The following is a 16,448-nucleotide window of genomic DNA, read 5'->3' on the forward strand; positions in this document are numbered from 1 at the left end:
TCTTCAGGATTCCTTGTTTCATGATCATACTTTTAATAAAACTTACATGCCATACAGTGGGGTCTAGAGGATGGCAATCCCAGTCACCTAGAGAAAGAAAAACAAGAAAATGGTCCAGAAATTGGTAGCGATGAAGAGGAAACCACTGTGACTCCATTAGTGAGTTGTAATCTATTTGCGTCATAAACAATACATCAGGACGTGCTATACTGTACAACACAGGAAATGCATGTTTTGATAAAGATGATGAGAAATACAACACAGGATTTAAACATTAAACTGTGGATTATTGCTTTTGAACATGTAAATAATATACTGTATTATAAAAATATTAATTGAAACGTAAACATGCATCTGACAGCCCAAGTTCTTAGCAATACTGAGTGTACTGTTTGAGCATGAGAACAGGATGTGGCATCACTGGCCCTCAGCACAGACCAAGTTTGACCTTTGAATTTAAAGCATTTACTGTCAGATCTTGTGAGATCAGCTTTGACCTAAAGCAACAATATGGGAGAATGATACACAATAGATTCCTAATGGAAAATGATATTAGGAAGGCTTGTAGCAAGATCCTTTTCTGTATCAGCACAATCCATCCATCATGCTTCACCAGGGCATAAATCCAACCATAGTTTAGGGCTAATGGCCAAAAGTAACTAAGGACAAAGATAAGCAATAACCAATCCAAATGCTAAGAGCCAGCCCAGTCAAATCACTCGGACCACAGATCCTATGTTCTGTCTCTACAAAATGAATTGTAAAGCTAAAAAAATAGCCTCAATGAGGCTGTAGCTCAGACTGGTCACTGTTGTTGTGTGTGAGTTTGAAATCTGATCAATCCTGTGGGAGGAGTAGCAATTTTTGTGAAATTGCATATGACCCCTGTGTAGCCGCATCCATGGCATGTGGCGCCACCTGGTGAACAATTCTTGTTGGAATATGTCTTTAGAGTCTTCTGGGTGATTTTCAGTGAAAACATTCCAGCAGTTTACAAACACCAATGTTTGGTGTGACGAGTCACCCAAAATTTTCAAACACCCATAAAATGTTAAATATGACAGGTGGCGCCACCACCTTGACAACTTTTATACATACCAAACTGGGGAACATTCCATAAGAGTTTGATCAAAATCTGATCACTCCTGTAGGAGGAGTAGTGATTTTTGTGAAATTGCACATGACCCCTCTGTAGCCTCATCCATGGTAGGTGGCGCCACCTGGTGAACAATTCTTGTTGGAATATGTCTTTAGAGTCTTCTGGGTGAGTTTCAGTGAAAATATCCCAGCAGTTTACGAAGAGTAGCATTTAATATGATGAGTCACTCAAAATTTTCAGATGCCCATAAAATCCTAAATAGGACAGGTGGCGCCACCATCTTGACAACTTTTATGCACAGCCACCTGGGGAACATTGTACATGAGTTTGATCAAAATCCGATCAATCAATCCTGTAGAAGGTTTAGCGATCTTTGTAAATTGTGGACGGACCACGACGGATGGATGACGGACGGACGATGTGTGATCGCGTAAGCTCATCCGACCTGGCCTACAGCCGGATGAGCTAAAAAAAAAAAAAAAAAGATTCAGAATAATTTATCTAACAGATGGAGCTTTCATAAATCAAATCTCAATTACAGATGGGAGATGTTTTGATATTCAGACCTTCAATTAGTCTTTTCTTCAAACAGACTCCAACAACAACAATTAACAGTCAAGCTTGGAACTAGCTCAGCAAGAATGCACCATTAAGCACCAAAAGTGAACCATTAGTTATGATGAACCTAATGAAGCTAAAAAGTAATGGCATATTCAGTGGTGAATCTGCAACAGTTTTAGGCTTAAAATGCTATGACCATGCTTTATCCTGAGAATGAGTCGCTGTGTTACATAATTGGGCTACTGACATAATTCCCAAATCTATAGTACTTAGTAATAAATAAATAAATAAATATGGGAGTTTCCATGAGCTATGTGTGTTATAAATTACAGGCATGGTTTTCAGGTGATACAATTCAGAACAAATGTTAAGAATGGGGAAATAAAAAATGTAACTAGAAAGAATTGCTACATATTTGCTCTGTATGAATGACCTGCCCACAGCAACCTAAGAAACCTGAAATGAGTTGATTCCCAAACATCCTTAAAGTTACTTAAGCCAAAGTAGAAGACTTCCTACCTTTTTCACTGATGCTCTCAATCTCCACATCTTCACAGCTGGTGTACTCGGGTGTGGACCCTCCCTCCTCCTCTGAACTGCTAATGGACATCTGCCTCTTGTTGAGGCCTCGTTTGGGCCTGTAAGCACGAGGAGGAGGTGGTCGGAGACACTCTGACTGGTCCGAACTGAGAGAAGAATCTTTCCGGAAGCTTTCGGCAGCTTTCTCACGCTTGGTCTTATGTAGTAATGCTGCTGAGCCAGGCTCCAAGTAGCCTTTGAGGCCCCAATCCTGTCCATCCCTGAGGTCTTGGGAGTTCCTGGGGCTCAAGTGAGAACCACTGTGACCCTGTTTTTGGAGGTGTACAGGCCCCCCACCAGCACTACCCCCCACGGTCCTGTCCACAGAGTATGCCCGGTGGTTTTCCAGTAGTGCCTTGCGATTTTCACTGCCTGCCGCCCTCCTGCTTAGCCGGCTGCCTGGGGTCTCACAACCATCTTGAGCGAGGCCTACTTCATTGATGGCCATGTCACTGTGGTGACGTTCTTGTCGCATTTTGGACACTTTGGCATGCATACGCATCTCTTGTTCTTCTTTCTGAGGTTTGACAGGATAGCGGGCCAAGTTGGGATCACTACAGTAGCGATTTTGGTATTCCTCTTCCCGTCGCTGCCTTTCCCGCTCTCGTTCCTCTTCTTCTTTTCTCCGCCTCTGGTCAGGGTGGGCAGTGTCACCAGGGTGGTCATATTCTTGCGAATGGCCTTTTTCCAGACGCCTGCTCTCTCGCTTTTCTCCGGGAGCACGATCTTCTGAAGCCTGACTAGGCTGCCTGCCTGGTCCCACTCTCCTCTCACCTCTGACAATGATCTTGCCATTCTGTTCATGCAGGGACACTGGCCTCTTCCTATTGGACAAGGAAACAAAGAGTCAAATAGTATGGTCTGAGAAAAAAAAGGGTTCTATATACAGTTCTTCTTCCTCCTTGTCCACTGCTGCCAGGTCAGGGTCCATTTGGACCCTACTGATCCACATGTCATATTAATTGGAGCATAGTTTTACGCTGGATGCCCTTCGTGACGCAACCCTCCCATCTAGGCTTGGGAAACAACCATTCACACCTATGGGCAATTTAGAGTAGCCAATTAGCCTAACTGCATGTCTTTGGACTGTGGGGGAAACCAGAGCACCCGGAAGAAACCCACACAGACATGGGGAGAACATGCAAACTCCACACAGAAAGGTCCTCATCGGCCAGTGGGCTCAAACCCAGAACCTTCTTGCTGTGAGGCGACAGTGCTAACCACTACATCACCCAGGTTCTATATACAGTTAACATTTCAAAATTTCTAAGAGGGACTTTTTTTGAACGGAAAAGCTCTATTGTAGGGTTCTATATAGAACCACAGGTTGTAAGGCTTAACTTTTTTTGTAAGAGAGCAGAAACATGAAAATATATTACAAATAAACTATTGAATGCCATATTTCAGATGTCTGGAGTTTCAAATCTTTTTCCAAGTTGAACAAATAAGGCATGTCATACTTTTACATTATAAGATCCAATACTAACCTGAGGACAAACACAACCTAAATAAGTGCAGGCTTATCTTATATATGTAAAGGGACCATCTAGCACCCTTCAGCCTTTGGTTTGCTCCTTTGACGGAGCCTTTACAGGTTCTGTGTAGAGGCCGACAGGAGAGATGGTTACAAGTAGAAGCCCTTTGAAAAGCGAAGACCTCTTAACTATTCACGAAATCCTTGGAGAACAGATGTTTTGTGTTCATATAACCAACTATGAATACATTAATCAGAAGGAATTACAGATAATTTGTTCTGAAAAGATACTAATACTGATACCACATTCATTACATTACAGTGTTCATTCATTCATCCCTTGTAACTACTTACTCAGGGTTGTGGTGGTGTAAATCAGACCACTAGTTTAATAGAGGAATAGAACCAATTAAATTCGTTAGAGTATACTGTGGGTAGGTACAAACAAAAATAATAACCGTGCAAGCAGAATAAAAAATAAAAAAAAACAGTCCCATGCACATCTCTATTAAAAATAATACACTTTAGGCCACACCCACTTCTGGTTTATAACAGATACAACCAGAATGTTAGCAGAACGTAGGCTAACACGGCCATACCATGAGAAACCAGAGTTGTTTATAATTAGCTAAGCTGCTCTTCATGAGAACAATTCGAACAATTTGATCTTCAAAACAAAACAATCAGAATCAAAATCTGTTGAAAACTCAGGGGGGCGGCACGGTGGTGTAGTGGTTAGCACTGTCGCTTCACAGCAAGAAGGTCCTGGGTTTGAGCCCAGCGGCCGACGAGGACCTTTCTGTGTGGAGTTTGCATGTTCTCCCCGTGTCCGTGTGGGTTTCCTCCGGGTGCTCCGGTTTCCCCCACAGTCCAAAGACATGCAGGTTAGGTTAACTGGTGACTCTAAATTGACCGTAGGTGTGAATGTGAGTGTGAATGGTTATTTGTCTCTGTGTCAGCCATGCGATGATCTGGCGACTTGTCCAGGGTGTACCCCGCCTTTCGCCCATAGTCAGCTGGGATAGGCTCCAGCTTGCCTGCGACCCTGTAGAACAGGATAAGCAGCTACAGATAATGGATGGATGGATGGATGGATGGATGGATGGATGAAAACTCAGGGAGGAGTAGCGATTTTTGTGAATTGTGGACGGACAGATGGACGCCGGACGCCGCGTGATGGCAATAACTCATTGGCTTATGTCTGTGTGAGCTAAATATTTGGTGCGATAAACACATACAGATATAAATAGTAGCATTGCATTACGCCCCTAAAATGTAGAAATAACAAAACAAATCTTTCTTATCGGACACAGCTTCAATTTAGTCAAAGCAAGGACAATGATATCATTTTGTTCCTATAATTTACAAAAATGATGACAAAGACAAGATGTAGCCCACATTTCAAATGTAGAAAATAGGTCTGCATGAAAAGAGGATTTTGTTGCATATTTGATGCAGAAATATGACGTGTGTGTGTATATTCCCATGACAAGACCATGCTTAGATGCTCTGGTGTTCATGACTGTATCACAGTTCATCAACGTGACAGAAGTGCACAAGCAAGTATACTTCTCTCGTGGAGGTTCGCTCCGAGCTCGTGATGCTGGCATGTCTGCTCCTTTGGTCCGGTCAGTGGCTGGCTGAGCGTTGTTAGCACTAGCTAGGTTAGCTCCAGGTATAGCCTGCGACCTGGAACGCAGCTTCCCGTCTCGGTCAGCCTCAGGGCCGGCGATGCTCAGAGGCCTGCCTCTTGGCCCTGATGAGAACCATTCTCCAGATTTAGTAAGGATCTCCTGCTGCTTCCTGCATAGGTTGCATACCCACATCACCTGCCGAGAGACATGGAGTAGGTGGCGCTGAAGACATCGGGACATTTATTTGCAGGGTATACAGGTAACTAAAGGTCTATTTGGGTGACTATTATTCTATTTAGATGTAACATTGTTAAGTTAGACTTATGTCTTTAGATTTTTCTTTAACAATTACATTCAGGTACGTGGGTTGAACTGAATAGACTTGTAGGAAAACGTAAAGAAAAACAGATATACAAGCCAACAGACAACTGGCAGACATATACACATACATAATTTTGTACACATTTGCACACACACTGTCACTCACACACTTTCGTGGCCCTCAGTTATATAACAGGTTTTTTTTTTTAGCAAAACCATCAACCTGGTCATCTTTTTCTTTCATATTTCTTTCATTTAATTTTCCTTCTTTTCTCTCTCCTCTCATTTTCAATGTTAATAACAGCTCTCCTGTGCTTCATTTGCAAGATGGATGACTGAGACTTCCTAAAATACCAAGACCTCAGTGATTTCTCTTCTTCCTGTCTTTCTCCGAGTCTTTATCTATCAGCAATGTGAAGACCAGATGAGCTTGATTAGATGCTATTACCGTTAACGCAGAATCAAACAGCTGCTGCGTTTTTAACATTTGTGGCTTTGAAAGTGTGAATTTCCAACATATCAATCTCCTTCGTACAGACTTCTTCGAAGACGTCTAATCTATTGATCGTGTCGGTAAATCCAGTCCAGATGACTGTTTCTCCACATTGCAGTTAACAGGCTTTAATGGTGCAGTAATGAGCATATTTTCTTGTTCTTTGTCAATATTTCTTGCGCCTTTCCAAATAAAACTGGATTTTAACCCGTAGACCGGCACTTTGGCAGTCAATCAGTGAGTATGACTCCAGACTTTTCAGACATTACACTTTGGCACTAATATAGATATTGATATCAGATATCAGTTCAATACCATTCTTATTTACTTGTATTTAAAAAAATGCTCCTAATACCACATCCGATATCACAAGATACTATCTGATGTAAGTCTAGTTTACGATGTTGAGCTACTAAACGGATGACCCAAACGACAGTGACTTGGAGGTATTTCAACATTAATGATCAAACCAAAGCAGACTGCAAACTGTGTTGTGAAAACGTCAAGAGGAGGACATCCTCCGATTATACAAGTAATCTGATAAAACATCATCTAGGCATTGTTTAGCTAATAAAAGGCTAATAAAACAATATTTGAGACATAGAAAGCACGGGCGGCTGATCTGACGGGACAGAATCAGCAGTATCAGTGAGCATCGTCATCAAGGTGTTCCTGAGCATATGGAGAACCTGCTGAATGTGAGAGCAGTTCAGTTCAGCGAGCACTGAGCACCGAGCCACGCACACTCACCTTCACACTCTCTATTATAAAGATACCGTTTAAACAGCAACATCTTAAACGAGTGTTTCTGTGAATACTGAGAAATTTGGGGTGGGCAATTTGGCAAAAATGAAGTGTGTTGGGTTTTAATGATAGTACCACATCCCAAGTGAAAGGTACAACCCTGATTCCAAAAAAGTTGGGACAAAGTACAAATTGTAAATAAAAACGGAATGCAATGATGTGGAAGTTTCAAAATTCCATATTTTATTCAGAATAGAACATAGATGACATATCAAATGTTTAAACTGAGAAAATGTATCATTTAAAGAGAAAAATTAGGTGATTTTAAATTTCATGACAACAACACATCTCAAAAAAGTTGGGACAAGGCCATGTTTACCACTGTGAGACATCCCCTTTTCTCTTTACAACAGTCTGTAAACGTCTGGGGACTGAGGAGACAAGTTGCTCAAGTTTAGGGATAGGAATGTTAACCCATTCTTGTCTAATGTAGGATTCTAGTTGCTCAACTGTCTTTGGTCTTTTTTGTCGTATCTTCCGTTTTATGATGCGCCAAATGTTTTCTATGGGTGAAAGATCTGGACTGCAGGCTGGCCAGTTCAGTACCCGGACCCTTCTTCTACGCAGCCATGATGCTGTAATTGATGCAGTATGTGGTTTGGCATTGTCATGTTGGAAAATGCAAGGTCTTCCCTGAAAGAGACGTCGTCTGGATGGGAGCATATGTTGCTCTAGAACCTGGATATACCTTTGAGCATTGATGGTGTCTTTCCAGATGTGTAAGCTGCCCATGCCACACACACTAATGCAACCCCATACCATCAGAGATGCAGGCTTCTGAACTGAGCGCTGATAACAACTTGGGTCGTCCTTCTCCTCTTTAGTCCGAATGACACGGCGTCCCTGATTTCCATAAATAACTTCAAATTTTGATTCGTCTGACCACAGAACAGTTTTCCACTTTGCCACAGTCCATTTTAAATGAGCCTTGGCCCAGAGAAGACGTCTGAGCTTCTGGATCATGTTTAGATACGGCTTCTTCTTTGAACTATAGAGTTTTAGCTGGCAACGGCGGATGGCACGGTGAATTGTGTGCACAGATAATGTTCTCTGGAAATATTCCTGAGCCCATTTTGTGATTTCCAATACAGAAGCATGCCTGTATGTGATGCAGTGCCGTCTAAGGGCCCGAAGATCACGGGCACCCAGTATGGTTTTCCGGCCTTGACCCTTACGCACAGAGATTCTTCCAGATTCTCTGAATCTTTTGATGATATTATGCACTGTAGATGATGATATGTTCAAACTCTTTGCAATTTTACACTGTCGAACTCCTTTCTGATATTGCTCCACTATTTGTCAGCGCAGAATTAGGGGGATTGGTGATCCTCTTCCCATCTTTATTTCTGAGAGCCACTGCCACTCCAAGATGCTCTTTTGATACCCAGTCATGTTAATGTAGGGTGACCAGACGTCCCGGTTTTACTGGGACAGTCCCGATTTGGGGTTGTGTGTCCCGAGTCCCGACAAAAGTCTGTCGGGACACGGATATGTCCCGGTTTTCGCCACTCGCGACGTTTGTGACTGAGCAGCGTGGGAATCATTAGCGGAGAAATGTCTGCATTTACTATTTTGATGAATGGACAGGAAACGCAAACTTCCCTGGTTACTGCCCCCTGGCCCTGTGGCATGGGTGTTTATTTAGCCACATTATTCCAGGCAACAGAACGTGTTGCCATGCAACAATAAAATAAACATTAACTGGCGCGAATGTTCTTTGTCTAGCAGCTAGCAGCAGTAATGCCGCCGCAATTATGCCGAAAAGAAAATGTACCTTTTCCAAAGATTTACAGGGCACCTACCCCTTCCTCCGAGAGGTGCGGAACAATGCGCATGAAGCCTACTGCACACACTGTAAGTGTTTTGTTCTTGTACTGAGTTGGGTAGCCTATGCTGCAAATGCTGTGCGCTCCTGTGGGGGCTTTCCTCGGGCTGTCGCCCCTCTCCTCCTTTACTGCTGAGAGAGGCCCTTCATATAATCTTTTTTTATTCACCTTGTTATCCCGAGATAACGACATAATTAATTCAGGATCTCGAGAAAACAACACAACTAACTCGAGATCTCGAGAAAACAAAACCGTTATTTCGAGATCTCGAGAAAACAAAAGAATTATTTCATGATCTCAGCTGGATCACTGTGTCTCCGTCGGTAGAGACGAAGCCGGGCCAGTCTTCTGCGGAGGTGCCGCGGACTAATTTTGAAATTATCCCTTATTAAAAGACTTAATGCAATCTCTCCCTGTGTCAACCCCTGATCAAAATATTGCCTTATTAGGTGATCGATTATTCCAGACATTCTAATGACCAAAGTTGCGTCTATACAGAATGAGAAATAGCCCCAAAGTCAGCATATCACAAGTCTCTTGGCGCACCTGAATGAACCATTTCTCAGCTGTTTACTCGAGATCATGAAATAACGGTTTTGTTTTCTCGAGATCTCGAATTAGTTGTGTTGTTTTCTCAAGATCCTGAATTAATTATGTCGTTATCTCGGGATAACAAGGTGAATAAAAAAAAGGATTATATGAAGGGCCTCTCGCGGCTTCCATAGCATATATTCTCAAATCACTTGTCTCTTTTTTGTTTCTGTTTAACATACCATTCTGACAGTTTGGCCATATTGCTGTGTTGAACAGCTTGTTGCACCTTCCATTAAAGTGTTCACTTTTGTACACATCATCTTGCTTTATTCATTCAGTTGTGGGGAATGGTTAGTAAGGTTGATTCTGACCTAGGCTATGTTGAGGTCACATATCTACTTTTTAAGTTCATGCTATAGTGCATACAATTTTAGAGATCTAGCCTACATGTGCATATGCATTCTTCTTGGTGTTCTCACAAACAGGTGAAATAAATCAGTTTAAATTTGGCCTATGGACATAGCCTGGCCTATTCTCAGCCATTACAAAATCTGTTGTCTGACCATAATTTAACTGATCTGTATACCACTATGCTACTAGATAACAAAATGCCTGTTTGTTTTATTTCATGTGAGATGTTGATAAATGTGAGCTTCAACAAAATGATAAGAGCACCTCTCTGAGTGTCACGTTTACGTAAAAAAAAAGGTGTGCGAGCACGAGCATGGTCCCGCGCAAAAGTATCCCGGTTTCAGACTAGGGAAATCTGGTCACCATATGTTAATGACCTATTGCCAATTGACCTAATGAGTTGCAATTTGGTCCTCCAGCTGTTCCTTTTTTGTACCTTTAACTTTTCCAGCCTCTTATTGCCCCGTCCCAACTTTTTTGAGATGTGTTGCTGTCATGAAATTTCAAATGAGCCAATATTTGGCATGAAATTTCAAAATGTCTCACTTTCGACATTTGATATGTTGTCTATGTTCTATTGTGAATACAATATCAGTTTTTGAGATTTGTAAATTATTGCATTCCGTTTTTATTTACAATTTGTACTTTGTCCCAACTTTTTTGGAATCGGGGTTGTACACAGCAGCGCCGCGCTCAAATGCTTTAATATTTTTTAGCATATGACACTAATAACAGACATCATTTTGTGTGTAGTCGAGTCACTAAACCTCGAGTTCGAGTCCAGTCTCGAGTGCCCAGTGTTCAAGTCCGAGTCAAGTCCAACTCATTAAAGAAAACTTCGAGTCGTGTCCACTACTGATCTGAGTTGAGTCCGACACAAGCCCTGCCCACTATCAACAGGACAAATAACATGAGAGAGGGTTAACACTAGCTAGTTCATTGGTCAGCAAGCCCCGCTATCAACAGAGCAATGAACATAGCGTCTCACTTCCTTCTCTGGGTGGAGTCTTGCCAAATGACGGTTGAAGTTCGAGGTCGTCCCCGTCATCTCCCTGATAGTTCTTCTACATATGGAACACATAGCAGTGCATTTTTTCCCACTGCACGAGAAGTCTGGATAAGCAAAACGGACAATCCTAGGCGCGTTCTCTCCAGGCATTTTAGCACTGTTAACGTTAGTTCGTTCCTGAACATGGCGTATGAACAGGTGAATGTGCATTCTCTTGCACGAAATTAATATAAAAATGAATGTAGATATAAATATTAATATTTTATGCCGAATTATTCGGGCATGTTACAAAAAATAAAGAAAAAATCCGAATCCTCATCTCCAATTTATGAGTCCGAATGCAGTTAATGCAGAGTTCGAGTCCAAGTCCGAGTCATCAGTGCTCAAATCATGAGTCCTTAAAATTAGGGCACAAGTTGGACTTGAGCGCTACAAGCCTGATGTCAACTATGTGACAGATAGACTAGCTACTATGTATTCCTGTAATACAGTTCTGGTGGCTATAATCCTTAAGTATTTTGCAAAAATGGCAGAAACCACAGGGGCGGCACGGTGGTGTAGTGGTTAGCACTGTCGCCTCACAACAAGAAGGTCCTGGGTTTGAGCCCAGCGGCCGGCGAGGGCCTTTCTGTGTGGAGTTTGCATGTTCTCCCCATATCTGCGTGGATTTCCTCCAGGTGCTCCGGTTTCCCCCACAGTCCAAAGACATGCACATTAGGTTAACTGGTGACTCTAAATTGACCGTAGGTGTGAATGGTTGTCTGTGTCTATGTGTCAGCCCTGTGATGACCTGGTGACTTGTCCAGGGTGTACCCCGCCTCTCACCCATAGTCAGCTGGGATAGGCTCCAGCTTGCCTGCGACCCTGTAGAACAGGATAACTCGGCTACAGATAATAGATGGATGGACAGAAAATACTAACTTGTTACTTTTTATCTTAATTTGTCAAAATATTTAACTAAGTTAGGCCCGTTACTTTTTGTGCACTGCTTCCTTTAAAGCCAAAATCAAATAGCTTGTTGTCTAGAATTTGGCTTCATCAGTAGACATCATTGGTGAGATTGTAGCCTGCACTGCAGTATCCAGCAGCATCGGCAATGCTAAATCTACCTTCAGTTAGACATCACACAGGCTTGCAGTACTCGAGTCCAACTCGTGCCCTAATTTTAAGGACTCGTGACTTGACTTGGACTTGAGCACTGATGACTCGGACTTGAATTCGTGCATTAACTGCGTTCGGACTCGTAAATTGGAGACGAGGACTCTGATTTTTTTTCTTTATTTTTTGTAACATGCCATAATAATTTGGCACCAGATATTTATATCTACATTAATTGTATACTAATTTCATGCAAGAGAATGCACATTCACCTGTTCATATGTCATGTTGAGGAACAAACTAACGTTAATGGCGCTAAAACGCCTGGAGAAACGCCCTAGGATTGTCCACTTTGCTAATAAAGACTTCTCGTGCAGTGGGAAAAAATGCACTGCTATATGTTTCATATGTAGAAGAACTATCGAGGAGACGACGGGGACAACCTCCAACTTCAATCGTCATTTGGTAAGACTCCACCCAGAGAAGGAAGTGACACGCTATGTTCATTGATAGCGGGGCTTGCTTGCTGAGCGATGAACTAGCTAGTGTTAACCCTCTCTCATGTTATTTGCCCTGTTGATAGTGGGCGGGGCTTGCTAAGCAATGAACAAGCTTTTTATCTGTAGCCTATTAACTAAAATGGGGCAGTCGAGCAGTAACGTTAGTCCCACATAGCAGCAGAGACACTTTCACATAAAGGCAGCAACAGCCACCGTCAAATGGTGCGGTTGGAGTCTTGTTCTCGGACTCGACTCGGATCAATAGTGGACTCGACTTGAAATTTTCTTTCATGACTTGAACTTGAACACTGGAGACTCGAGACTGGACTCGGTCTTGAGGTTTAGTGACTCGACTACAACACTGACATCACATAGATGACGCCACATAGTTGACAAACTTTGGGCTTTTTGGCTTGCCATATCCATTGGTATCAACCTATTATCGCCCAGGGTCATGTGCGTGAAATGAGTGGCCTGCCACTTTGTCTCATCATACTGACTACTTACTACAGTTAATCACGCAGATGTAATCACTGTCACATAGTTGACACATAAAAAAGAAAGGTATGCTTCAATTTTTACATACTCAACTCCATGCAAAAAAAAACCCCAAACCATACCATAAGCAGTACACACAATCGTGTGTATGAGATGATGTTCCCATCAATGAAGAGTTTATAACATCAACGAAACTGACTTCTTGTTAAAACTGTTAATGTTATAGTTATGCTGTCTGTTGTCGCCCAAATGAGGATGGGTTCCCTTTTGAGTCTGGTTCCTCTCAAGGTTTCTTCCTCATGTTGTCTGAGGGAGTTTTTCCTTGCCACCGTCCGTCGCCACAGGCTTGCTCATTGGGGATAGATTAGGGATAAAATTAGCTCATGTTTTAAGTCGTTCAAATTCTGTAAAGCTGCTTTGCGACAATGTTTATTGTTAAAAGCGCTATACAAATAAACTTGACTTGACTTGACTTGACTTGACTGTTGCCCTGCCAGATAACATGAGACAGTCGAACCTTGTATCTGAGTAACTGTTGCAGCACTGGGGCTGAATTCAGCACCGTCACAGAGTTGACCGCAAGTTCATGGGACACCTACTTTGGCTGAGCTGCAATTGAAATGATTAAAAGCTGCATCAAGTTTAGTCATATTTTCTTTAAACACTCATATCCATGACATGCACAGAGTGTAATCTTGTCTGGGACAAGCCAAGTTGGCCATTTTCATACTTATTTTGATTTTTTTCCAACAAGTAAGAAATGTCAGAGAGGTCTGCTGAATTTTTTTCACAGTCGGCCCCGGGGAGTTCTTGCTGTATGTACAGGTTTTAGATCTCTCCAAATTACACAGGCCGAGAGATGGCTCTGGGACGCAAATTTCTCAGTATTCAAAGAAACGCTCAAACTCAGTAACCGGAGATCTTTACTAGCAGCACACAGTAGCAACCAACATCAATTCAACTAAATAAAATGTTCCAACGTTCCCCTTGTTTGATTAACAAAAAAAAAAGTTACTCATTTTGATATCAGATTCAACAAGTACCAAAATAAACATGTACTTTTCAAGGAGGGGGGGAAAAAAGTACCAATGTATCTCTAATGTCAATCAAAAGCAGACAGATTGGAAAGCTGGCACGAACATCTGATCCAAAAATCATGCTGCGCTTCACGTCAACTTGGAGATCGGGAACCTGAGGATGAGCTCATGAAAAACCATCCGAGAAGAAATGAAACTTTAAACACAACACAGCTGCTACTGTCAAAATCTGGAAGAATTGCAAATCATTCTTGAAGCTTGGTGTTAGCATATGTTCCATCGAAATACTTCATCTTACTGATGATCAATTTTGCAAAAAAAAAAAAAAAAAAGAGTACTTACATGCTGGTTGCCTTGTGTTCAACATGGTCAAAAGGTTGAGTCCATATACAAAAATAAACAGCAAATAAATACGTTTTTGGCAGTTTGTTCATGTTTCGATGCTGCTCTAAAGAGACGGAGCCTGTTCTAGGACAGCATGGGGGTGGGAGGAAAAGTGAGAGAGACAGCGAGAGAGCGAGAGAACATTGTGCCCTTATTGGATCCAGTTGGCTTTGTTCCAGAGTAATCTGAGGTAAATCTGATGTCCAGAGGCCCACAGCTGTCAGCCGACCAGAGATACCCTCACAGGAGGGATTAGCAATCTGCGCTAATCCTGATGCCGAACACTACAGCTGGCCCTTATTCTAACTTCCTTCCTATACACACCATATAAGTATGCACTAAGATCAAACATGGAACTGTTAGAGTAAGAGACTGCAGTAAATGTTTAATACTGGACTACCGTTTCCTAAGAATTTCAATCAAATAGAACAAAGCCATGAACATTTAAGACGAGAAAACTCGGAAACCTTGGTGAAAAAACAGAACAGCAATAACGGATAAAAGAGAATAATGTGTGTCAGAGAATAAGGTTCCATATGACAGTTGGCCATGTGTCTATCCACCAGCTGAGTGTTGTTCAGGACGTGTAAAATAATCCAGACTCTAATCCTTGAATAAGACCAAATTTAAGTCGCATATAACAGGATTCTTTTTTTTTTTGGAGTTGTTTTTCATTTTTCTCAAAGGTGCAGCTTGTGCTCACAAAGCCACTAAATGCACAAGTCATGATTTTAAATCTTATACAGTCCAATGCATACCTGAGAAAAGAAAAACAGACATTAAAATCTGTCTACGAAGACGTATAAGGATAACGGGCATTTGAACATTAAAGACGTTGATCAAAATCGAACTTTTTCAGTACTGATAATTCATGTGTGATATTGTACACTACCGTTCAAAAGTTTGGGGTCACCCAGACAATTTTGTGTTTTCCATGAAAAGTCACACTTTTATTTACCACCATAAGTTGTAAAATGAATAGAAAATATAGTCAAGACATTTTTCTGGCCATTTTGAGCATTTAATCGACCCCACAAATGTGATGCTCCAGAAACTCAATCTGCTCAAAGGAAGGTCAGTTTTATAGCTTCTCTAAAGAGCTCAACCGTTTTCAGCTGTGCTAACATGATTGTACAAGGGTTTTCTAATCATCCATTAGCCTTCTGAGGCAATGAGCAAACACATTGTACCATTAGAACACTGGAGTGAGAGTTGCTGGAAATGGGCCTCTATACACCTATGGAGATATTGCACCAAAAACCAGACATTTGCAGCTAGAATAGTCATTTACCACATTAGCAATGTCTCATCTCATTATCTCTAGCCGCTTTATCCTTCTACAGGGTTGCAGGCAAGCTGGAGCCTATCCCAGCTGACTACGGGCGAAAGGCGGGGTACACCCTGGACAAGTCGCCAGGTCATCACAGGGCTGACACATAGACACAGACAACCATTCACACTCACATTCACACCTACGGTCAATTTAGAGTCACCAGTTAACCTAACCTGCATGTCTTTGGACTGTGGGGGAAACCGGAGCACCCGGAGGAAACCCACGCGGACACGGGGAGAACATGCAAACTCCACACAGAAAGGCCCTCGCCGGCCCCGGGGCTCGAACCCAGGACCTTCTTGCTGTGAGGCGACAGCGCTAACCACTACACCACCGTGCCGCCACATTAGCAATGTATAGAGTGGATTTCTGATTAGTTTAATGTGATCTTCATTGAAAAGAACAGTGCTTTTCTTTCAAAAATAAGGACATTTCAAAGTGACCCCAAACTTTTGAACGGTAGTGTATACTGGGCATTTTCCTTTCCTTTATGGGTGAGATTCACACTTATGGTCAATTTGGAGCCACCAATTAACCTAACCTGCATGTCTTTGGACTGTGGGGGAAACCAGAGCACCCGGAGGAAACCCACGTGGACACGGGGAGAACATGCAAACTCCGCACAGAAAGGCCCCTGTCAGCCAATAGGCTCGAACCCAGAACCTTCTTGCTGTGAGGTGACACTGCTAACCAGTACACCACCGTGCCACCTCAGTTAAGTATATGCTGGGTGATAAATGCAAAGCTGAACACTCTCATATGTTTTAGACTCCATTTGTTTGTTTGTTTGTCTGTTCCCAACGTAACTCAAAAAGTAGTGAATGGATTTTGATGAAATTTGGAGGAAAGGTGA

General features: G+C 42.2%; 1 protein-coding gene across 1 annotated transcript in view; it reads right to left on the reverse strand.

Annotated features, from left to right (window-relative positions):
- rims1b (regulating synaptic membrane exocytosis 1b) overlaps positions 1-16,448 on the reverse strand; it is a 177,072-nt gene that overhangs the window by 110,326 nt on the left and 50,298 nt on the right. The window contains exons 3-5 of the mRNA XM_060898963.1: positions 5,283-5,542; positions 2,180-3,063; positions 47-87 (exon numbers count right to left, since the gene is read on the reverse strand). Coding sequence (XP_060754946.1) covers positions 47-87; positions 2,180-3,063; positions 5,283-5,542 — 1,185 coding nt within the window. The remainder of the gene's footprint in view (positions 1-46; positions 88-2,179; positions 3,064-5,282; positions 5,543-16,448) is intronic.

Source organism: Neoarius graeffei, chromosome 18, assembly GCF_027579695.1.
Source record: "Neoarius graeffei isolate fNeoGra1 chromosome 18, fNeoGra1.pri, whole genome shotgun sequence".
NCBI lineage: Eukaryota > Metazoa > Chordata > Actinopteri > Siluriformes > Ariidae > Neoarius > Neoarius graeffei.